Here is a 24,132-nt window from a genome sequence, read left to right on the forward strand (position 1 = left end):
AACGCGCTGGTTCTCTAGCGTCTTGCAACGGCTATAAACACCAATTACGGACAGACCAACGCCCATAAATTGGCGAATGATGTTGGTGTGCCTTTGGGCCTTCGCCATTTCCTCCCGGAGAGAGAAAAAGAAAGCAAGGCAAAGGATCAGATGAAGAGGTTTCAGCAATTCCCATCCCGCTCCGCGGCGCCCAGGCGAACCAACACCTCTCCTCATCTAGTCCAATTCTCAGACCTTCCCAGCAGCCTACTCCTCATCCAGCGTTATAACCTCGCCCCGTCGCCCGAGCCCCTCCCAGCTTTTTCCATTATCGGCCCCTTCGTTAAGACGAGCTCTCGCCGTAACTCTTGTCTCCCTCCTCTTTTCCCACCCACCCCACCTTTCGCCACTCCCTCGAACCAACCTCCACCTCTCCCGCCCCGCGACCAACCCTATACGAAAAAAACCTTTTCAACCTTTCCCTTATCTAGCGCAGATGAATCGAAGACCCCTTTTGTTTTGCCTATCCCAGACATTTTTTTTAGCCCACAGTTTCTCTTCCGTCTCAAGCGTAGGTCTCACAATGAATGTACTCTCGCAGTAGATGAGTAAACACTCTGACATGTGTAATTGGCGTTATATAAGCAGCGCGAGTCGTTATGATGCGCGAACGCATGTCTAATTTAAGACCGCTGTTCTCATTCATAGCAATACAGACCTGCGTGAATCACTGAGAGTACTGATTGGAAATTCTCTTCGGGAAAATATTGGTATCACTACTTTAAAACCTTAAAAAACGTATTAAACTGTTCCTTGAACTCGGCGTTGAGGTACAGAACATTCTTTTTTAAAAACGATAAAATTTGCCGAAGATAAGATATGAAGGTAACTAGTAAAAGCCTGTTCTAATTTTATTTTTATTTTCATGCAGACAGGTTTAAAAATTGTGGAGAGTTGATGCATTGCACTCAAGAGAGATGAAATGACCAAAACAACGAAAACCGACAGTGAGCTCTTGTGGTGCAATGGGTCTGGCGATTGACCTGTCTCCAAGGTGTCAAAATTAAAACTTCCTTTTTGTTTTCCTTTCCAACTTGCGGCTCTCTCAATGAGGACAGGTTATTTGCATGAAATTCAAGAACGCGTTTTGAGACACTTTTTTCCTCGCGGCTGTCACTTCGACCCGTGCCAACATATTATGAGTTCTACTGCCTGCCACTCCCCAATTTTTATATTACGGGCAAAGGCTTCTCTACACGAATAGCTAGCCCTATCACCCGAATTCTCCCTCTCAACCACCTTCTTTTCCTGGAATACCGCCGATATCTCTGCATCTAGGATATCCTCGTCGTCCGCCTCCGACCTCGACCCAAGACCTCCACCTAGACAGCGAGCTCATCGGGTTCTCTTCCGCCATCCATTGTGTGGGAGATGCGATGGTGTGGGCAACCCCTTTTGTTTATCGCTTGACCATTCGATTTCCCGGATGACCTCCTGATTAATACGTAAGATTCGGGTGCGACCCCGCCGGGTCAAGCATTTGGAGAAGGAACGAAGAGATTTTCGGCTCCCTCTCCTTTTGGAAGCTGAAGGCACTCGAGAGAGAAAGTTTTTTCTTTTCTCTAATCAATTTTAATGTGAACCTTTCCAGAGAAATCGCTTCCTTCTTCTTATGTAATAATTTTTATCTAACTGAATACGAGCTCAGCATTCTTGTATGATAATTCAAGTTGTTTGCGAGCCTTTTTAACCCATCAGTCTCACCGTGCCTAGGTAATTATGTTCCATCAAAGACATTTTACCTCAAAATATAGTTTACAAACAAATATTTTTATCAATGCATGGAAAATATAACATTAAATGTGTTCAATTCAAGGGAGTTAATCAAACTGGCCCAAATTTTAAAATTAATGAGGTATATATTTTTTTGGTTTTCCATTCCAATGTTTGCACACTAGCGCAGTCCACTAAAATTATTCCGAAGTACTTGCGATCGAAAACGTACCTACTCATCTTCTCTCATTCCCTCCGTTTGCGCTCGTCATTTTATTTTTCTCACTTTTCCCCCTCACTCTCTTCGGGTTTAATGAGAAGCGGATCTCATTCCCTTTTCCTCAGCCCACCTCCTTGTTTTCGTTCGACTACCAACCCCCTTCAACCCTTTTTCGAAAACCCATCAAGGGAACCGACTTATTCCCTCAGCCCCTTTACCCCACCCCACAGTCCCTATCCTCCCCCTCATCCCCTATCTCTCCACGATCTGAAAGACGCCTTCCCAGGTTCTTCTTTCATCCTCTTCACTTCACTTCCGACCCTCTTATCCCCAAAAAACCTCTCTCCGGCTCCATCAACTCTCCGAAAAACTATTCCCTTCCCCACGAACACGTGATCTCCCGCGGAGCCTCTCCTCCTCCTTTAAATTTCTATGTGGCTTGGTCCATCATCGGCCTCTCCTCTCTTCCTCTGTCCTCTCTTCTGCTTTCTTCCGCTTCGTCTTAGACTCGTTAGAAGGCACACAAGTGCCCGTTTTATTCACGCTGACAGCGACTTTTTGTATGCTTGCACTTGCCGCGTTTCGCTTATGCATGTACCTCGTGGTAGACTTCCCAGAACTTTTCGTCCATGGTAAAAATGCAAAAATCATCCGCTTGATTTTTCCGAAGGAAAAAAAGCAAATCAAATGCTTCAGTAAAATTTTTATGAACTGGAGGAGAATGTCTGCAAACCTCTCTCTACATATCCTACATGTCTACTCCTACATATCCGTGAATTTTGATGCTCTTGTTCTTTTTCAGAAGAAAGTATCAGGTTTAAGGTGGAATAAATGATATTCCAAGTAAATGCTACAGATGCTGAGCAAACTGTAACAATTGTGCATATATGTCTTATATATGTGCATTTTTTTAATACTCGAAATCCCGCCTTTAATATAATCCCAGAGAGTAAATTTATTCGCAAACACTTTTCCAATTTATCATTCTCTTGTTTAAGATGATAGCCAACGCGATGGCAATATATATTTTCAGATTTACTGTTTTCATCTGATACTGAAGCAAAGGAGATATACTTTTATCCAAAAGGTTCAAGAACAGGTGATAATTATTTTTGCCCCTCTATTATTATGGCAACGAAGCTTATGGCTTATTTTTATGGCTACGAAGAAAGAATTATTTGAGTGATAGTGACGTAGAGGGAGTTGACGGACGGAGGCAGCCGTGGATAATTAGAATGGAAGAGGAAAAAAAAAGAAAAGGAAGATCCCAGTCCACCAGCGTTATTCAATGCATGCGTCTGAGGGAGAACGCAAGCATCTCCGTGAGGTCATAAGATTTTTCCTCCCATAACCTTCACTTTTGGAAGCTGCCATCGTCTGCCCTTTTAATTCCCACGGCTTAAAAATGATGAGAGTGTGTGTGAGGGAGAAGGGGAGGGGGAAAGGAGGGGGATGAGAGGCTGAGTGGTATGAGGTATAGGGGGTGGGATGGGAGTTTTGACGAATTTCCTTTTCCTTATTAGCGATGCGGAGGGGAGAGCATTCGCGTCGCTTAATACGTGCTGACGTTCTGAAGGCAATTTCTGTTTATTGATTGTGGATGGAATCCGCCCCCGCCTCCCTCCACCTCCCGAGCGTGTCAGTAACCTTTTGTGCCAAAACGCCAAATTGAAGGTTTGCTACCCTGAACGTTACCTAAATCAAAAACGATATATATTCCCCGGAAGAACAACGTGGCTATTTTCCCTCCGACGCACCTACACCCTCTCTCTTATCCCTTCCAATTTTCAAAAGATTTATAGAGCATATTAAACAACAATTTAGCTCCCATGCATCGCTGTAATTGGCTGAAATAAATTAAAACGGAAAGAGAATTTTCTGACGCCTGGTAAAAAATTGATAGTTCTTATCGCGTTCGGGACTTTCACAAAACCGTACTAAATTGTAGGTTTGCATTCAGGATGTTATCTCTGACATCACGTTTATCGGCTTACCTTAGCACTGCTCTCCATGGGATTCCAGTAGACAGCTATGGCATTATGGGCTACCTCTTCTATGCATCCAATGAGGCCGACGCTGTTCTTGGTATCTGCAAAACGAGAGAGAGAGAGAGAGGGTTGCATTGTATTCTTTGGAACAATGGATGTCAAGGCAGGTCGAGATAAGGGCATGAGAATCACTGAGGGGAATCACAACGATTTACGTCTAAGAGCTCACTCTTACTAATTACATGCATTCAAGAAACATCGAAACCGTTGCAGACTCACCTCTTAACGACTCCATTAGCTGCATGCAAATAAAGAGAAATTCAGTTTTTAATTTGGAAAAATCTATGCTTTAGAAAAGGTTGCATTCATTTGTGAACTCGAGTAAGGTATACCAATTAATATTTTCCCAACGAACATCTTTGAGTGCCAACAAGGATTACTATTCCCATTTAATAATAAGTACAGTTTATAATTTCTCACGTTCCTCGAAAATATCAAAGTGAAATACCGCAGAGCGAACAGAGTTTTGCAATCAATTCTTTGGTAGAATACCGTCTCAATTTTAAGCGGCAATTTTATGGCACTGGGCACACCGGTATGAAATCTTATTTTCCATTTATAATAGGCAGAGGCAAGCACAAAATTCGCTACACACAGGGGGCAACAAAATTTACTTTAATAAAAAGCCAGTATCCTCCATTGGGAGGTTTGTGGTGACTTTTATTTCGCACAAAAATATCTATTATAAAATAAATTTTCTTACATTTTTACTACATATTTATAGCTAAAGTGAGGCACCTGGCGTAAAGGTTTGCACAGAAGAAATGCAATTTGAAAATAAAAAAATAACAAAATGGATCTAGGGATAAGATCTGTACTACAATCTCCATTTCATCTCTCGATCCTAGCAACGTGTATCGACAGGCATCTCCACCCTGCGGCTCACGACGCTGAAGCCGCAGACGGGCGTGTGAATGCGAAAAACGTGTGAAAATTCCGTGAAATTGACGGATTGACGCGGAAGGATGAGGCTCACATATTCCAAATTCGTTAAGGGGTTGTTGGAGGGTGAAGTGAAAGGGAGTGAAGGGCAAGGAACACGTGTGACAATGGAGAGGGAGATTCACGAACTCGAAGAGAGGAGGAGGTCATAGGTCCCGTTCTTAGCAAAGCGAACTTGCCAAAAATTAGTTGGTTGAAACTTAAAAAGAGCATCTTCGGGTTCACTACCACTTATGGCGGGATATCCCGATTTGGAATAATAATAAGTTAGTGTCCTTCATTAAAGATAACAAAAGGCATTGATTGCGATTCGTTACCCAAACATTTATGTATTCATAACGTACAAATTATTTGGTTTTAGAAATCCCAGTTAAGACGAACTTAATGGTCAATTTTATCCTCATTTTAAAAAGGCCAGATTGGCAGCCATCGATTCCACTCCACGTGACGTCACGGGGACCAAGATGCTATACAAGTAGTCATGAGTTTTACATCGTCTGAGATTACCAATGCATGCATGAGGCGCAGAGCTCAGGGAAACATCTCTTAATAATCACCTGTTAAAACTGCATACGGTCAGAAAGTTTCCTTCGTTTGATAGGGTATTACTAATCCTTATTTATTCATACTTAGCCGTCGAGTTTTCGCGCGCTTGAAAATTTTCACTTTTCATTTAATCGCAAAAAATAGATATCGTCATTTAAAAATCTAAAAGCGTGAAATATGTACTCCAGGAGTAATAATATTTCGATTTAGGAATAAAAAAATAATAGAAAAGCATCCTATTAGCTGAAAATAGCTAATTTTTTTCTATAAATTTACTATAGGCAGGCCATTCAGCCCTGCCATTCAGCCCTGAGAATGGAATACGACCCGTTCCCCGAAACGTTGACAGCCATGTAGGCGATGACGCGGTGGAAAACACGAGCAACCTTCACTTCCAGCATAGTCCGGGAGAGCATCAGATCTTATTCCAGGGTATGTAAGCGTTAATGTTTATCGACAGTCCTGTAAACTATGAAAACTTCTCTAAAATCAATTTCACGATTGATACACGGTTGAACTGTCATCGGTGGAATATTCCGCTCATAGATTCGGGTGATATTAAGTCAAGTTACGCCAAGTTAAATTGCTGTGAACGGGACTTTAAAGGCACGATATCAGCTGGTGACGGAGAGATTTCGTGCTAAGCGGACATCACTCTCGCGAGTCGTTCGTGGCGGGGTGAAGGGAACATTCTTAACATCTGCGGAGGCATCCCTCGATCCATCAACATGCTGAGGAGTCATGCGTATCGTCGGGAAATGTATGGCGCCCGTACGGCTCGCAATTGCGATGAAATATACGAATGGATGCGATGGATGGATGCTTGCTCCGTGGGCTAAAGGGGGGCGTGGAGGGAGAGGGGGAGGGGGAGCGATTTGCGATGATAGGCGAGGACAGGCGGAACCAAGCGCAAATTAATGTCGTCTTGCTCTCCGCGTCACGTGACGCGCTTTCTTCCGTGGGGACGAGAATATGTGGACGCGAGATGAGTACATCAATTCTCACGGCGGAAAAAAATCACTAACGTTTCACGAGGCCAAGTGACAAATGTTCGTATCGCGAAAAAAATTCTAAAATTGATGCGACGAATTTGCTCTTAAAGTGCAAGCATGTGCTGCACGACGAAGCTTACATTCCGGTCCTGACTGATGTGAGACGAAAAGTCTCTCACGAGCCGAAATCTGCCTCTTCAAAAAAAAACTTAAGAAATCCACGCCAACTTTTTGATATTTTAGTAGGACAGTAAATGCCAAATAGGTCGGAGAAAGGCTTATGGTTTTTGCATTACCCAACCAAAATAAATTGGTAAAATCCACAGTTTATAAAAGTTCACATTTGACGGCATATGTGCATTGCTACATTCGAGGTCACTTTACATTTCATCATAGAAGGGAATTTTGATCCAGCTAATAATTTTGGGAACATGAACCCAGACTTCGCAAGGACTTAGTCTACCGTAAGGATAGATCATGTTTTTAGAAAATAATAAAGTGGTACATATTAGTGGACTTTAAAATGATCGAAATTAATAGATTATCAGCTGATTTTTCCTGTTACTTTATCGGGTTCTAATCGATGAATACCCACCCATCTTCTCCAGATTCCACACAATTGGAAATCAGTCTGGAGAACTCAAGCCTGGGCTGGGGGGAGTCTTCCAACGAACGCACATGTCCTAAGAGTTATGACAGGCGTAGTGATCCATCCTCGACCAGACTTTACCCCAACCGGACTGGTACCGCGCATAAACACCAGCGCTTGAGTCCCCATTTATGATTAGCAATGAGCGATGACCGAATTATTGGCTCCCAATCGCTGTGTATAATCTTACGGGTGGAAATTGCGCTCTTTCCATGTTGACGGTCGGGTTCTCTGCCCCGAGGTCCTCCTAATCAGTCGCACTTTTAAAAATAGCCTTCAATCGCTCGGACACGCCTCGCCACTTAGGGCTGACGGTGCCACCCGCCCCGGGCGCCACGCCTTCTCCGCCGCCCCATTACTTTTACGCATCTCGCCCCCCCTTCCCTGCTCCATCCCGCGCTCCATCTCGTGGCAGCCGTTACCGCGTGGCCTCTTCTCGACTGAAGAAGGGACATTGGCCAAAGTCGATACCTCTCACTTTTGAATGCAATCCAAGAGCATTCATCACTTCCAGCAGATCAGCCATCAAAACTCAGGCTTGGCGAGTTAAAATTAATGCTAGGGGAAACCTCCTAGCAACGATTAACCTTATTCACGACGGGTATCACTCAAGTGTCACGCTATCGGTATCCTGTCTAGTTACAGGAAGACCAAAATGGTCATAGATAAAGATTTTTGACAGGGTATTTGCAAAGAAATTAATGAAGCATGCCAATTTATTAAAGTGTTTCACAGAGTAAAACTAAGTATGCTTCAAAATTGTTTACTTACGGCGTAAAAATTTTTTACGCATGATATATTTCGCATTATGATTTTCATGGCATAAATAGTATCAAAGAAATATGTGGATAGGGGAATAATAAATACGATTACTCAAAATTCTGTGTGTTTATCCGAAATCACAAAATGGGACCCAAAACAGCTCTTCAATTTAAGGGGAAGAAATGCTTGAAGAAAACATTTTGATCAATTTAACGCAAATATTCGTGTTAAATTAGTATTAAAATTGCAGGTAATTTATATATTCATGCAAAGATAAAACCCACGCCCAGTGTGGGAAACAAACTAAGGATTTTGGGCTAGTAAATACGATTCATTTAAGGGAGCACTAACACCATAGCTACGCATTTATAAGGACACTGTAACATAACCATAAAGGTAAGTTTAATATTTGAACACGTCTTCAACATATTTGCATTTCCATTCCAATTAATCTCACTTACTCCGCATGGTGCCTCTATTCTTGGGTTCTCCACCTTTGCAGGTGTACTTTATCACGCATGTAACTGACGCGTGGAATAACTCCGACTGCGTCTAAGGCGTGATTCTGTTTGCATTTTGGTCATTTAACGAAGGCTGGGAGGGAGCCTTAACGAGCATTTTCAGGCTAACATCAACCTGTAATGAGCGACTCGAGGGAAATTATCACTTAAAAACCCGCGACAAGGACAGATACCCTATGCATGCCCTACGCGAATTTCCGAAAATTATGCCACGACACCGGCTAATGCGAATGGAGAGAGAGACATACAGCTGTCTTGGCCGGAAATCGTACATCGGGTGAACCACCAAGCCACCACCCTTTGTCACATAGGGAGAGCTGGCTGAGGAAACGGGGAATACTCCTTCCTTTCCCGTAGCACGGCAGACTGTTTTATGGCAAATTCGTAAGGACCCTCATTATTCGCTTTCAGGCCGGTTTGCAATCGCGTGCAAGGGCGGCCGTGATTACTCCACGGGTGGCCCGACTGCAGGGGAAGTATCTATCGGCCGCGCCACGGGGCTCCCGATGCCGTGCCCGTGAGGCTGTAAAGAAACAGCAGGGGTACCAACCCACCAGAGAGAGGGAGGGAGGACATGGCTTTAGTGCCAAAGGGGCTCAGGTATGATGGCGCTCATAAACATCAGAACGGCGCAGGGTGAGAAGGGAGAGAACTGCCGAGAATGGGATTGAGATATTATTGTTTCCGCGTCAAATGTGAGCCTGAGGGAGGGGCACCTAACTCACACATGGGTACCATTCCTCCGAACAAGGAGAACTTTCGTGGGAGAAAAACCCGGGAATAGAACCGGTGAGTTGTCATAGGTGTCTGTTGACTTTACTTTACGATGACGAAGTTGAATCATCAAGGTAGCTACGACTTTTTATCTGTATTCTCAAGCCTACTGGATTCTAACGTTAGCGATAGTTAGTAGCTGTTACGATGACTATTAGATAGAACAATGAACCGAGGAATATCGGTAAAATTAACAAACTGTGTAACGAAACCGATATCTTTGTGGGTTGAAAAGGAAATGCCCTCCGTCATTCCATATCAGTATGCACAACATAATGACTATTTTTATAATTTTATAGCGTAATTCAGACAGGAATCGTCTCCATCTACAGCACGTTTATATAGCCTTGATATCTATTGTTTTCTTCATTACACATCTTGGGGGTGAGACTTTAAGGTAAGTCATAACGGAGGCATTCCCGATTGGGGTTGCCGGTGAACTTGGACCGTTACATTCCATCTCCTTTATATATACATACCATTTACTTAACAAATTTGGGCTTGTTATGAGATCATGATTACGTAAGACTCTTTGGATACACGGAGTAAATGCCATCAGGGAAAGAGCATCATCTGCTTTAGTTATCATACCGAGAAAACTATTAACTGGAGAGTATTAGACCACCGTGTAAATGGCCTCCATGACCTTACTTGGATACCTTCCGAAATAATCAAGCAACCAGCAAGCCGAAAAACTGATTCGATTTCCGTTACGCGCAACGAGCGGCGCGCGAGAAGGTAGATGGCATCACATTTTTTATCGTGCGCGTCAAATGGCGCACGAGGATGGAATGGGCCTTCTAAAAGTTCCCGCTAAAAAGCGCCCTACACCGCGACGACGCTGTCCCATCCGACGTTCGCGCGCTCGCCCCTATCCTGCTAATGGCCCCTCACACCCAAGATCTATATTAATGGAGTAATTTAAGCCCTCATGAGCTGATGGATGCAAATGGACGTCCTTTCTCTCGTCGCCATATTCTTTCTCTGCCTTCTTGACGTCGGGCGGGAATAGAAATCAAGGGACGTCACCCAGGGCACGATGATTTGCATCGCTAACAAGTGCTCGGAGACCACGCGGAGGAGCGACGACGGCCATTAGGGCGGAAATGGAGGGAGGGATAGCTCCCAGAGAGAGGTATCAAAATATTGGCGCGATGCAGACGTGGGAAAAAGAGGATGTGGCTGAGCCAAGTCTACTTCCCGCTGTATTATATCACCGCGGGTTTGGCTCTCGAAGACTTGTAGATATACTGCCTCTACATTGTTGCTCCTTTTCAGCTTCTCCCTTGCGTTTTATGCGAATAACGAGCAACGAAGGCCCTCTATCACTACATTAAATCTGTCACCTCAGCGGCATTGATGTTTTTTTTCATAATATGTGCTTCTTAGGATACGGGATCTTATCGATTTGCTGTGACTAGTACATGATTTTTGGAGTACTTGAAAATTCTTGTGTACATTTAGTTCATACCCTGACTCATTTCCGAATGCATATGCCTTCAGGTAACTAGGGAATTGAATTTAAGAGGAAAACTGGTTAGCCGTAACCGAGAATGATTCCAGATCTGACAAATTAAAATACTTTTGTAAAGTTGAGAGGAAAAAAATCCGATTTTTTGCATCAATGACTGTGTTGGCATTAACATATATTTTGGAATGTACAAAGATTGCAATCGAGACGAAAAAAGTCACTCAGCAAGTCAAATAAATAAAATAATTTTTACAGCGGATTAAATTTGAAAACTAGAAAAAGTACCACACAAAGGTGAAAAGGTTGATTAAATAATGTATACAATTAGAGGCATCTGTAACTGTGGCTAGACTGAAAATATAAATTTTATGTCGTCTGATTTAGACTTTAGATTTTAGACTGTCAGTTGATTTCCAATTTTTGCCAAGTTTATTTCTCCTCTATCACTTAAGTTAATGCCTTTGAATTCCAGCGCTGAGCTATCCTCTGGCTACAAAATTTTCTCCGCTGCCTGTTTTAAGCTTCAAATGAAAATCCTACGACGACGGATGAAAAATTACCATGGCGCTTTGAGGCATTATCTTGACCTTAGCACAGTCAACGGCCCGGCCCGTATTGCTGCTCGACCACATGTGGTTACCCAGATAAACACCGCTTTGCGACTTATAAGTCTTAAAACTTCTCGCGACGTTTACTTCAAACCATAAATCTTTAAAGTGGTGGCTGAATCATGATTTATATTTCTTCCATAACCTTTAATCAGAGGGTTGGCAGTGGTGCAATCATCCGCTTCTCAAAGCACCTGTTTATCCCCTACTTTTTGCTACTCCCAAAGACTGGCACTGTCGAATCTAAAGAGTGAGATCGATCATGGCGAAGGAACGCAAAGATTAATAATATTACTAAGTATTACTAGATTGAGGTACTTCATAATCTTCCATTTTATCATCTATGTTGCTACAAATTGCGTGATTATATCTAAAATAAAAACATACAGAGAGAAATGAAACGTGCCAGAAACATTTTGCCAACTCTATTGATTAAATTTAAGATATAAGGTATGATGACAATCAGTACAAACACATTTCAGATATGAAATGCGAGGAGTATTTAATTTTTATCACGGCATCCAATTATTCTGGTTCAAGAAGATCGGATTTAAGTATTAAAAAACCTAAGCCTTACATAACTCTTGAGGTACCTACCTAAAAAATAAAAGTAGGAATAAGGTATTAAAATTCCCGGCTATAAATAAAATATAATTTCTAATAAGAAGACGATTTCTAATAAGAAAACTCATCACTTCACGGAAGGTCTAATGAATAAAACATTTGATCATTTAACTTTTACAATTTCCTGTAAGTTGAGGACGGATGAATTTTAAAATATCTCTCAAATTTAATCACTCGTTCAAATCTCTCTCTAGGAGACTTGAACGCTGGAATTATAATGCATAGCACTTCAGACGATTTGAAGCAGAAAAATGTATTATGTACGTTAAGCACTTAAAAGCCCCTGTATAAACCGACATACATTCTTAGCACTGTATTAATATTCTCTTCTGGAAACTCAATTTTTAATGTTCGGTGAAAAATGAGAGTAAAATTAGAATTTTCCTCGAAACTCTCGCTTTTCTGTTCTCGTGTATGAAACTGTTTACGCCGAGGCGTTTATTATTCATCATTTCACGACTGGGAATGGCAAATCCACGTAATCTACCCAGGGGCTGGATAGTCTTACCGCGCTACACCAGGCTCCCGCACCTTACCACCACACCCACCTCACTGCACATCATATACGCACCTTCTTCCTCCTTAATGCCACCAAGCTCGCTTCCCCTCCACGAGATAAGTGCGTTTTTACTCCAACACATCTCCCACTCCCTAGCTCCCGTTCCACGTAATCTCTTCCAATCTTAAAAAGCTTCCCTCCACCTCAATCCAGACTATCCTATTCCATTTTTATACCCCACCTACCCTTCGCCTATCCCTCCTCCCCCAATCTCGTATTCCTTTTTCTTTCCTTTCCCCTAATAACCGCAATCACCTCCCGACACTGCCTCCTACCCTCTCCCCAGCCAACCCTATCCATCTCTCTCTCCTACCCCGGTAATTACAACCGATCATTTCGGGAGAGATGAAGATCGAACCTTCCCGCTTCTCCCTCTACGTCAATTACATCGACGCTTCGTCGCACTTTTTTTGTTTCATTCTCCTCTTCCTCCTCTCCTCCGTCTCCCTCCCTTCCTCTTTCATGTGTGGCCTTTTTCGATATGCAGCCGCGGCTTAATGGCGATGATTGGAGGTTGCTCTCGCATGTATGGCGGATACACCGAGGGGGTTGAGAGCATGAGGTGCGCTCCACAGAGGGCAGGGGCGGGGGCCGAGGAGGCGACTGTCTCGAGGGATGCAGCCACATCAAGGGGTGGGCTTAGCGGTCGGTGGACATCTTTCCAGGTTATTTCGCGTTGCAAACTCTTGCTGCGCCAGTATTCCGAATTTTAAAACAAGTCCTAAAATTGACTGAAAAAATGAAGATTTCCCTCTATTAATAAGGTAATCGAACTAAGTTATTTATTTAAGGAATAATTGTTGTCCATATTGTAATTTACGAATTGTCAACCATAATTTGAATCTTAGTTTTAGCACTTAAAATAGGGATAAACTGTATCGGTCCTCGTGCTAACAAATGGCCTAAATTACTTTAGTTGACTTGATTACTTGTGATATAGTAAGTGATATTAGTATTGCGAGAAAAGTTGACGTGAACATCCTCTCATGGCTTATGTAATCTGCTTTGCTGTAATCAACTTTAAATGCAAAATAAAATCATCCAAAATAAATAGGAAAGATATACTGGATTAATTAATATTTATTAGAAATACCTCAAGTTAACATCGTCATTAAAAGCAAGGTAAATAACCAGGTATGATTCGAATATGTGTGTTGTAAACTTGGTCATTTGGTTTATGAGCTTCATTGGCGTGAACGCGCCCTGCGAGTTGTCTTGAAACTTAGCTTGAATCAATTTAATGCTGCAAACGTGGTGAAATTATCACTGGAATGGGTAGGAGAGAAGATAAATGATAGGATTTGAGGTATTCCTAACGGGTGGAGGCTTTGCGGACGACGGCGACAGATTTACAAACAGTCTCTTTCTCGCCCTTCGTCTCATTTCCCTGACTCGACAGAAACCGTAGCGGACCTCCGACAGTCGCTCGTGAGCGATGGAAGCCCATGGGGTTCGCCTTGAAAATATGCATCGACTAGGATGCTCTTCCTTCCCTCTCACCTGTCTAAAACCAACACCGCGATCGTCAGTGAGTCACATGCAGAGACATAATTCAACATGCATGCTGGAAAAAAGACTACGGAAACGATATCAATAGACTCTGTGATAATGTATTCAACTGGAAAAAAATGAGCTTGAATCTAAGAATGCGACTTGGTTTCAGATTTTGTTGCATAAATATGTTACCACCACGACTGAAGTACATGGTAATTAAAATAAACTTCAAGACAATCTTTCGACACAAGTTCCCACTTGATATCCTTTTCTGTAAAAACCCTATCCTTCAAAAATCTCTTATCATATTTCACATTCTAAGTTTGAATTAGCGTTAAGTAAGCGTAGTATACAATTTTGAATTTATGGAATCGGACGGAAAACTTATTTAATGCAATAAGTAATTATAAATAATGTATTGTAATAACACTACATAGTAACACAAAAAGGTAATCAAATCCGATGCCATTTGTAAAACTTCTAGATTCTGTTTCATGGAGAATAAGTTATGCGAGGCCTAAAAACTGCTACTTTCATTAGAGATTTCATTTTGATCAAACAGAGGAGTGAAATCACAGAAAGAGCAATGTAATGTACGTATCAACACCCATTTATATCACCACGTCACGAAACTAAGATGGTTTTAACTAAAATGACCCGTGGGAAACTAATACATACCGCCAAATGGAAAAAAATGTGCTTAATTTATGAATTAATGAAAGTATGCGATAAGGAGGGAAAATACTCCACAGTCCGTCTCGAGCCCTGAGTTATGGAGGCCGAGCAGTCTCGTCGTGGGCACCTCTCCCGGCCACCCGCTGCCGCCGCTCCATCCGAACGCTGTGTTCCTTTCACGGGTGAATTATAATTTCAGGTCTCTCACGCTAATCTTCGAGATTAGTCCTAGACCGAGGGAACACCTCTTCCTCCTTTGTTGGTCCAAAACTTCCACCATTTCGTTATCTCTGGCGCCGGGAAGTGGACGTGTTGCTAGAGACGGCGGGAAGGGTGGGATGGGCGAAGATGAAGAGAGGTGTTCGGAGGAACCGAGGCGGGCAGAGGGAAGCGCAAGAGGCAACACGAGCAGTCCTCACTTCGGGTGGCAGCGGGTACAAGTATGCATAGTGTTAGAAAAAAGCGAGGTCCCGAAGAGCCGAGGCCTCTAGGATGAGATTAAAACGACAATTAGTAGTGAAAATGAGAGTCTTAACGTGGGATGAGAGGAAGGCTTAAGACAGAAGGTGGTTATGGTCATCGGGGAGTGTGTAAAATAAAAGATCTTAATACGAGAGCCATGGCATTGCACGTATTCAATGAAAGAAACTTAAGGAGTGACAGCTTTACGATTGAGAATCGGAATGCAAGTATTCATTTAGACCTAGTAGATCGTTTCATGTTTAAACAGCTTCAAATATGAAAGATGAGTCTTTTACAACACGGAATGAAACTAGGGGGATAATGTTTTTTGTACATTTGTGATGGATAAAACGCTAATCCATCTAAAAGTCTGTTCATTTAACTACATAACTTAAGACACAAAATGAAAAATTATAAATAACACTCATACCTTCAATTTCTAAGAGAAAAATAAAAGAAAAGAGCAACTGATTCGATTTCCCGGAATATTTAAATTGCACTCCCATCAGAGCCCGAAGATGAGCAAAAAGAGATCTCGAAGATGGGTTACGGCAAGAGGGAGGAAATTGCAACGTGGACGCATGAGAGTCGAGTAAGGACGGAAACGAAAGAGGAAGAAGGTGGGGCACTCGAAGGGAAGAGATTATACACCCCAAAGGATGAAGGAGGAGACTCATGGAGGAGGGGGAGGCGGAGGGAGGATGAGTGGGAGGGGATGGGTCGGCCGGGCGTTTAGGCTCGCCCATCGATCACGTGCGACATCATCTTAAACACGGGATTCGCTTCCATGGGACGCCGTCATAAATCCAACGTCCGGACGGACGTTTTTCGCCTCTCTCTCTCTGCTCAACTTGAGAGCCAACTGGGACGGAGGTATTCGTGAGTGGAAAAGCGAGACAAGTCGCGTTATAATTGGGTTTCGGGGATTGCCCCCTCGGGAGTTGGTGCGTACCCGCTTTCGACCCGCGCGCTCCCCTATCATTACCGGCGGATCGCGCGCCCACGGCGGCGGGGCGGCGCAGCGGGTCCCGTGCCCCTTGAGTTAAGGCTTTTGTGGCCGAATTAATGGATGATACGCGGCTGCCTACGAAATTAGGGGGATTATGCCGAGGTGACCGGCCGCTAGAGTAAAGGATGCGCGTTTTTCCCGTTTACGGATCGAGTTATTTTCAAAACACGATTGAAGACTTGCTGGTTCTTTCAGCGGAAACTACTGACATTGGTGATATTTGCCCACAGACAGTGTGATCCTGACAGCTTATGTTAATGACGAGTATACAAACCTTCATTCGGTATTCTACGCAATTAGATTGTCGATCATTTTTGATCAACTGAAAATTGGTAACCAACCAACCAACATCTAGTGCCAAGAGCCTCGGTGCATGGCATTGGAATTCAGAAAGCTGGATAGCGTAGTGGTTTCCGCAGTGGTCCGGAAAACCAAAGATCCGTGGCTCGATTCCCGATCCAGGGAAATTTTTTCTTATGGCAATTCGTGTTTATGATAACCAACCATTCACCACTGAATAAAAACTGTATGCATCAAAAGCAAACAATCAAGGATTCGAAAGATTTTTATTATGACATCGATCATATACACGACCGCAAGTATTTGATGCATTGGAATATCACCTACCACAAATGTGCCACTGGGAATAGGCAGAGAGCAAATTTCTCTAATTCTATTTTTCGAAACCCGTAATCGATACCTGAGATCATCCATTAATTTTAGTCATTGAAAGTCGATGCCAAATATCGCCCTACGAACAACTCCCGCCCAAAAAGGGATAAAGTCAGGCGCGGGTGAAGTTTTCCGATGATCGATCGCTTCCGACGACGGATTCGAACGCCCGGTCGCGTTGTCCACCGTCATTTCCTCATCGCACTCCCCTCAACCAATCGAGGGCCCACGTGAGGCGCCTCGGGCGGACATTTTTTTTTTTCCTCCCAATCGCCGAGACCGGAAAACCTGCGCCGAAAAAGCCGGTGCGTGCGTTTGTGTGTGTGCGTGAGTCGCGATGGCTTTTTGGGAGCGGGAGTGGAGTTAAACGTTTCCTGCTTGTGCTTTCACGGGAGAGAGAGGGGGGGGGGGGGAGAAATATCGAGCAGAGGATTTATGCGGGAAGAGTGAAAAATAAGATCGGTCCAAGGGAAATATTTCTCGCCTTCAGGGCGTTTTCTTCTCCCGCTCTCTATCAGACTTATTTTTTCGGCAACCCAAGCCTCTCTCTCTCCCGCCACTGACCACCGCCCGACGTTTCCACTGGACATGCAAATTTCGACGTGTCGCAATAAACTACTGACTCAATCATAAATAACACCGACATCGAAGAGATGCTATATTTCTTCCAGGGAGGGGAAATTACATGGACGAAACGACGAGTCTCAAAATACATCGTGCTTGGTTATTTTTTTTTGGGGCCGAAACCATGAGGATAAACAGCTTCCTGAACGCATTTAAGCCCGATTAAAGGACATAAAGTTAAAATGCAAAACCACTGCATCGAAAAATGTTCCTAAATTAGGCTCTAATTGGACAACTGAACAGACATTATTCATACTTACGCTCTTTCCTGGCCAAAGATGGGTATGCATAATTGTGGGTAATGATTATTACATGGAGTTTTGAATATAAAAAAGTAAACACATACTGTCGCCGAAATTTTGCAAGAAAAACTATTTGATATATTTAATGTTTTTCTCTATTTCTCGACTCACATGTACTGCGCATCCAAAAGTACCTTGCCGAAAGGTGGGACATAACCTCTCAGTACAGTGAGCCATATGAAAAACAAGTTTTTCAATCTAATGGTCCTCTAATAATACGACTGCGATAGATTTTTATCACCATGTCAAACTTCGTACATGCCTGTTACACTCACTAAAAGGTACTCTTTGTCAATCGATTAGCAATTTGCATTGCATTTTGTGCCACCAGATCTAACAAAGTGGCAAATGGGTGCTTAAGTATATTATAGGATAATAATCACCGTATTATAAAAATAAGAATAGGGCAATGAAGGAAGGAATGACACAGCCAGGTAATCATAATAAAAGGCCCAGCTCGATATATTTTGCTATATTATTTGAAAAGAAATCCATCACCCTGGGATAATATACATGTAGTGCTTTTGGTCTTAAAAAATAGACTGATAAGGTAATGCTGGAAAGATTGATGGTATACGAATCTAACCGAATAAGTGACACACACAATACGCTCAAAAAAGCCAACCCAAAATTCAAGCTAAGTATGCGCTGAAAAGACATGAATAACGTTGCCTGGATGACTTTTTTTTTACCTTGAAGCGGGAAAACTAAAACTTTTCCCCCCTCCTAGTATCACGGTCCCTCGCACAGTTCTTCACGGGTTAGGCGCCCCTGCGCCCTCGAGGAACGAGGGGCTGCCTTGAAAAGGGGTGAAGAGGGTAGGGAGACGGTTTTGTAGATGGGGAGGGGTGGGAGACGAGGCGAATCACATTTGGGTGGGGGAGGAAGGACGTGTGATGCCGGGGGAAGTTGGGGGGGGGGGGGTGCTGAAGGAAGAATGATAACAACGAGGAGAAAAAAAATGAGGAAGGCTTTCCACCTGTAACTCTATCCCCTGTGTCGGTATTTCATTTCTTCCCCTCCCACCCCCTCCCCCTGAGGTCCCTAACTCCACGAAGTCTCTCACACACACACACTCACAACCCTTTCGCCCCAACCCCTCTCCGCCCCCCGCACGGATTGTCCCTTTTCATCGTCATAACCCCCATCTCACTCTTTCCCTCCCCGCCTGTCCTCCCAATCCTTTGCTCACTCGACTTTAGGTAGCCTACCAAATAGTGCCCACTACAGCTTAAAGGGTCCCTTTTTTACCTGAGGTATCCGTAATACCGTTGATATTTAGGTTTTTCTTCCTAAATTTACGACAGTATTATGATTTCGAACAACACTTTTTGGCCAGAACTTTGCTCACCTTGTAAAATCTATGTGAGAATGCTACGTGTACTTCATATGGCTGAATCCCTACCTCTTTTACCATCAATGACAGTGGTGGAACAACAAAATTAAGTGAGATGGTTATCATGGACACGGATAACTCATGAAGAAAAATATGAAGATTCTGAAATGATATCGACTCTAATATTGAATAAGTTGGTACGATTCACCTTTCTGTTGCATGATGATGTTCCTATAGAGCTTTTGCTAATTGCGAATCTTATTGAAACGAGCATTTTTTGTTAAAAACTCTTTCCGTAAAAGGTCGAGCTAGCGGTAGTAGCCACCTTTTTAAAAGTGAAAACAAATGAAAATTGACTGAAAAATTTCTTAGAATGACATGTCGCTTCAAGAATTAAAGATCCACAGTTATCCCTATCACATCCATTCTCTCTGCAGTATCCATTTTCCTTCATAATCGTTCGCTTCCTCACCGCCCTTTTTTACCCCAGCTTCTATCCGCCCTCCTAGCCATTATTCCCATTCTATTCACTTTCTCCCGCCTGCCCCGTTCGACGCAAGGCTTTCTCCTCCCCACTCCCCTTTGGCGGTCGAAGCGGCATTTTCCAATGGCTTCCGCATAATATTCGCGCTCCAATTGACTTTTTATATACTCCACGACCGCATTCATGATTGTCGAGTTTTAATTTTATGTGCGTGACATTCAATATCTCCGCCGTCCCCGGCAAAAGACGCTCGTTTGAAAAATTGAAAGAGTAAACAAGTTGACATGACTAGTTCTCATCGGGCTGAGTGTTGCTTTGCAGCAATACTTTTGTTTCACGGCACTTACTACATCACGGCTTCATTTCGGTAAATTATTTCACACAGCAATAGCTATGCGTATTTTAATTTTACTTTTAAAAAGACAATTATAGAATTCTAGGACAGTCTTAGACAAACCCTCGCGTTAGTCATCCTCATCTATCCCACGAAATGCCAAATGAAATGTCTCTTTTTCCGATACATAATGGTAGGCTAAGGAAATATAGAAGCACTATAGTTATTGTGAACTGAGGACACCGCAAGGAAAAATAAAATGTCATGTGAGGAAACGGAAGGGTAACTACTGAGAAAGGTTAAAATTTGCTCTTTTTCATCGAGGAAATTCCATGAAAATGACACAATAGTGGGACCCAGCGCTGAGGAGGAAGTATTAAGTAAAACATGAGGTGCAAGATAACGAAGCCATACGAAATTCTGTCCTATATTATGTGACAACTTGAACACGTTTCATGAACATCGGTGCGGCAAAAAATATTCTTAAGGCGAAGGAAGGAGTTGACTTTCCTTTTGCAGGCTTCAAAGCGAAGTGGATCAACGAGCTACCGTACCTACTACATATATACCTACCTCAAGAATGTATGCAAGAGGTGTAAGAACAAAAGAAACTGCTATGAACAGTTTGATAAATAGCAAAAATGGAAATACTAAAGGATGATGACTTGAGTGAGTCTTGGAAGTAGGTTTTGGGCATATTAATGCTAATATCTACTTAACCATTTAGTTTGACAGTGTAGTAAGGATAAAACATAGGTATATCGCACCAGCAATCAAGTGTTAAATCATGTTTTCGAAATATTTTTCCAACTTCTTTTTCTTATTAGGATGTTTACATGGCGAAATAAAAATGAACGTATATATAATATATTCACAGTTGATTAATCATGCATAATTCATTACAACGAGGCTTTAACACGAATTTATCTTTCCTACTCATAAGTTTATCTAATGCGGTGGAAAAGTATGCTCTATTTTAGTTGACATCCTATTAGTTACCTATGAATCTACCAATTTATTAACCTTTTCATCCTCCATGTATAAACAATAACCATGCAATAATAAAGCAATCGAAAACATGTTTTGTTTCCGCCGTTCCTTAATTCTAACAGGCTAAAACTTTAAAAATCTCCATCTAGGGTTTCCCAAAGGCAGACGATAGTGCGTTCCTATGCACCTCGAAAATGCATTCTGCCCCCCCACTCCCATTCCATCGCACCTATATGTCCCTTCCCCACCCCATTCATTAGCGTCACTTCGTAAACCGCAGCACACGACCGCAAAATAAAGTTTAATGTTTCAAGCCAAGTCTCACGGGTAAATTTGGCCAAGTGATGAAGGTGGTGGATAAAGAAACCCCACGACCTCTAGCATCTCCTCGGAAGCAGAGCATGCCGTTCTCATGGCTACCGATTGTTGCAAACGAAAAGAGAGAGACGAGGAAAAAAATAATATGAAAATCATTGCAGTCGGGTGCCCACCCGTGGGTTTCGCGCCCACAATTCCCTGCGTCTCCTCACTACTCCCACCACCCTTGTTCCCCACCCAACCCCTTCCCCCAAGGCTTTCTTCATGTGTCTGGCTTTTCGGTCTCCCGGCTTGTTCTTAGGAGCGCATCATGGTAACCGAACCCGGGGCTTCAGGTATCCGTTTACACTTGTCAGCCCACGGCCCCCTCAACCCCCTCCTCCCTTTCCTGCCCCACCCATCCCGCCCCCTTCTTCTCCCCCCACCCATGTCGGCGTCCGTTCCGCCCTCCACCTCTCCACGTAGCAGCAGCAGCAGCGTCTTCCCGCCTTGCTCCAATTTCCCTAGTTGAGTGGTTACTGTCGCACCACGAATCCGTGCACGTCGCGTGCACAGGGCTACGTACTTAAAGAGTTCGGGTGTTGCTTTGTCTCAAGCGTGAACGCCTAAAGTACGAGTATTAAGAGTGCTATGAGGTGCATCGTGTCGTCTACCGTCTTCGCAATCACGTGCAAAACTAAATCTCTACAAGCTGCAGAGCCCTTCATACAAAATAATTCGACAGTTTTTGACTTTGTTTGCATTGGAGAGAGCTATTAAAAATTAGTTCACTTGACTCGGATTTAAAAATATGCTGACTTTTGAATCCCGCAGGGAAAAAACCTCTTTTCAAACAGATATTAACGCCATCAGTCTTCAAAACATAAAAATAATTGGACGACATTGGATAAGAACCGCATTTTTCCGTAAGTACGGTCGACAAGCAGACGATGGGAACCTTCAGAAGAGACGCAATCTAACCTTCAATTTATTAGACCTTGCTAATTCATAAAGTTGAATACGGAGTAGCATATACCTAATCGCTCGCTCGCCTTCAGTAGTCCTATCGCGAATGCCGTGGCTAAAGTTATTTCAGGGCCATGAGTAAACTACTCATCTACAATTCGAAAGGGTCTAGGCTAAAAACATCGCGTGACTTCTAGTCTGTTACTTAGTGATCAGCTAGCAATGTACTCCTCAGCCAAAGGAACTTTCTCAAGGTGCATAAGATGCTTCCATGTCCCGGCTCTTCCGTGTCCCTTCATCTTCGCACACTTGGGCCCAGCCCATTGGGAATTCTCGCTGGCGCATGTGAAGTCGCCGCCGCCGACGACCCCGGGGTCGGCAAACCACAGAGTCATCTCCGTCGGACACACCCACTAACATGGGAAGGCACCCAAGCTGCCATTAGCCTATTCAAAACACCGCACGCCTCTCTCAAACGACCCATCTCATCTCTGCCTCGGATGCATTCATCACGGCCGGACATGCGAGCACCACACGAGGACATGCGTTGCTCCTCATTGCGGATATTTCCGAAGCACCTGCGCTGCTGAAATAAAAGGATTCTTCCCCCTCGAGGTATATCGGTAGGATATTTTCCAAAAAAAGTAAGTAATGTCAGCCTTAAAATATTCACAGAGGAGAATAATTTAGAGGTATTAATCATGGATCATATGAATGAATTAAAATTTATGAAAATTACGTACCACCCTCTGTTTTTGTAGCTATTGACTGATACTTATGGTCATATAAACTACTACGTAAGAAAGGCCGAGTTCACCATTTTTATCAGTGCTGATCTTATTCTAAAGGCCTGCTCTATGATCTATGTGTATAGGAACATTCATATCTTAATTTACTCTTTTATAGTGAAATTTTGAACAGAAAGATCAATTCGGTGACCAACTAACCAATTGACAAATAAATAAGAAACTATGAGGCTAAACAATGAGCTAAATTTTCCTTCTAACACAGGAGATTACCACAAAAAAGGGCCATTATTCATGTCCACTGTTACTTATGTACTAGACGTAAACCCTGTCACCGCCTTAGCAATTCCTTCTCTTTCGCGCAAAGGACTCATCCGCCACCACCCCATACTACACTCAACTCTGCCGAATCCTCCGGAGCGAATCGCAAGGGAGTGAAATTTGTTGCACGAGATTCACACATGTTTCATCACGGAGGTGTGATTTGCCGTGTTAGGATGCCGTGCAAAGCGCCACCGGCGTATTGTGGTTTCGAGATTGCCTCGAGGCGTGCGAATGGAAATCGAGATTCTTCATCCGCTTCCAAATTCGCCGTAAAGGAACCCAGCTCTCACCCACGGGTTCGAAAATCCCGGATGTCGCTTCGGCACCCAGAGTGCACCCTGGGCGTACTCTCAGCTGTTGTGCATCGTCATCCCGAAATCGCCCGCCGAAATATCCAGCTAAGCTGCGGACCGAATTCCCCGCTGAGCGAATTGCGATTCAAAGCGTAAAATATTTAATTAATGCAGAATAATGCAAATTCCAACCCACGAAGTCGTTACTGCCACACCCACTTGAGATACTGGACAGTGAAAATGCCCTCCGGGGGAAAGGACGCAAACAAATTTTCCTGGCACGTGAAAACCTTGCTCGTCACTCGCTTCTATTCTCTTCTTTCAAGAGAAGGCATTCTGATAATTCTTCCTTATCGCACGGTTCCTTAAAATACCTTAAAGTTGCGATCCCAGGAGGATAAATGATTTGTAAATTCTGAATTGGAGGGTATCCCGAAGAAAAATGTTCGTCCCGATGGGGAAACAAACCGCGGATCATTGGATATACGAGACAGTAAGAATAACCACCTATGCAGCTGGGGGCGACATGAACCTGAGAACTATTTTGGAATGATCGAAAGACAGAAATCCTACGGTGTAGGTCTTCCTTCAAAGACGGTAGCCACTGACATCTTACAGGAAGCAACCAGAGAAGCAATATTAAAAAATTTCTACAG

General features: G+C 43.2%; 1 protein-coding gene across 4 annotated transcripts in view; it reads right to left on the minus strand.

Annotated features, from left to right (window-relative positions):
* The window catches only part of LOC124161070, a 485,504-nt gene that overhangs the window by 78,539 nt on the left and 382,833 nt on the right, over positions 1–24,132 (minus strand). For all 4 annotated transcript variants that reach the window (XM_046537253.1, XM_046537271.1, XM_046537264.1 and 1 more), the window contains exon 10: positions 3,967–4,061. In XM_046537253.1, the coding sequence (XP_046393209.1) occupies positions 3,967–4,061 (95 nt within the window). The remainder of the gene's footprint in view (positions 1–3,966; positions 4,062–24,132) is intronic.

This window comes from Ischnura elegans, chromosome 1, assembly GCF_921293095.1.
Source record: "Ischnura elegans chromosome 1, ioIscEleg1.1, whole genome shotgun sequence".
Taxonomy (NCBI): Eukaryota; Metazoa; Arthropoda; class Insecta; order Odonata; family Coenagrionidae; genus Ischnura; species Ischnura elegans.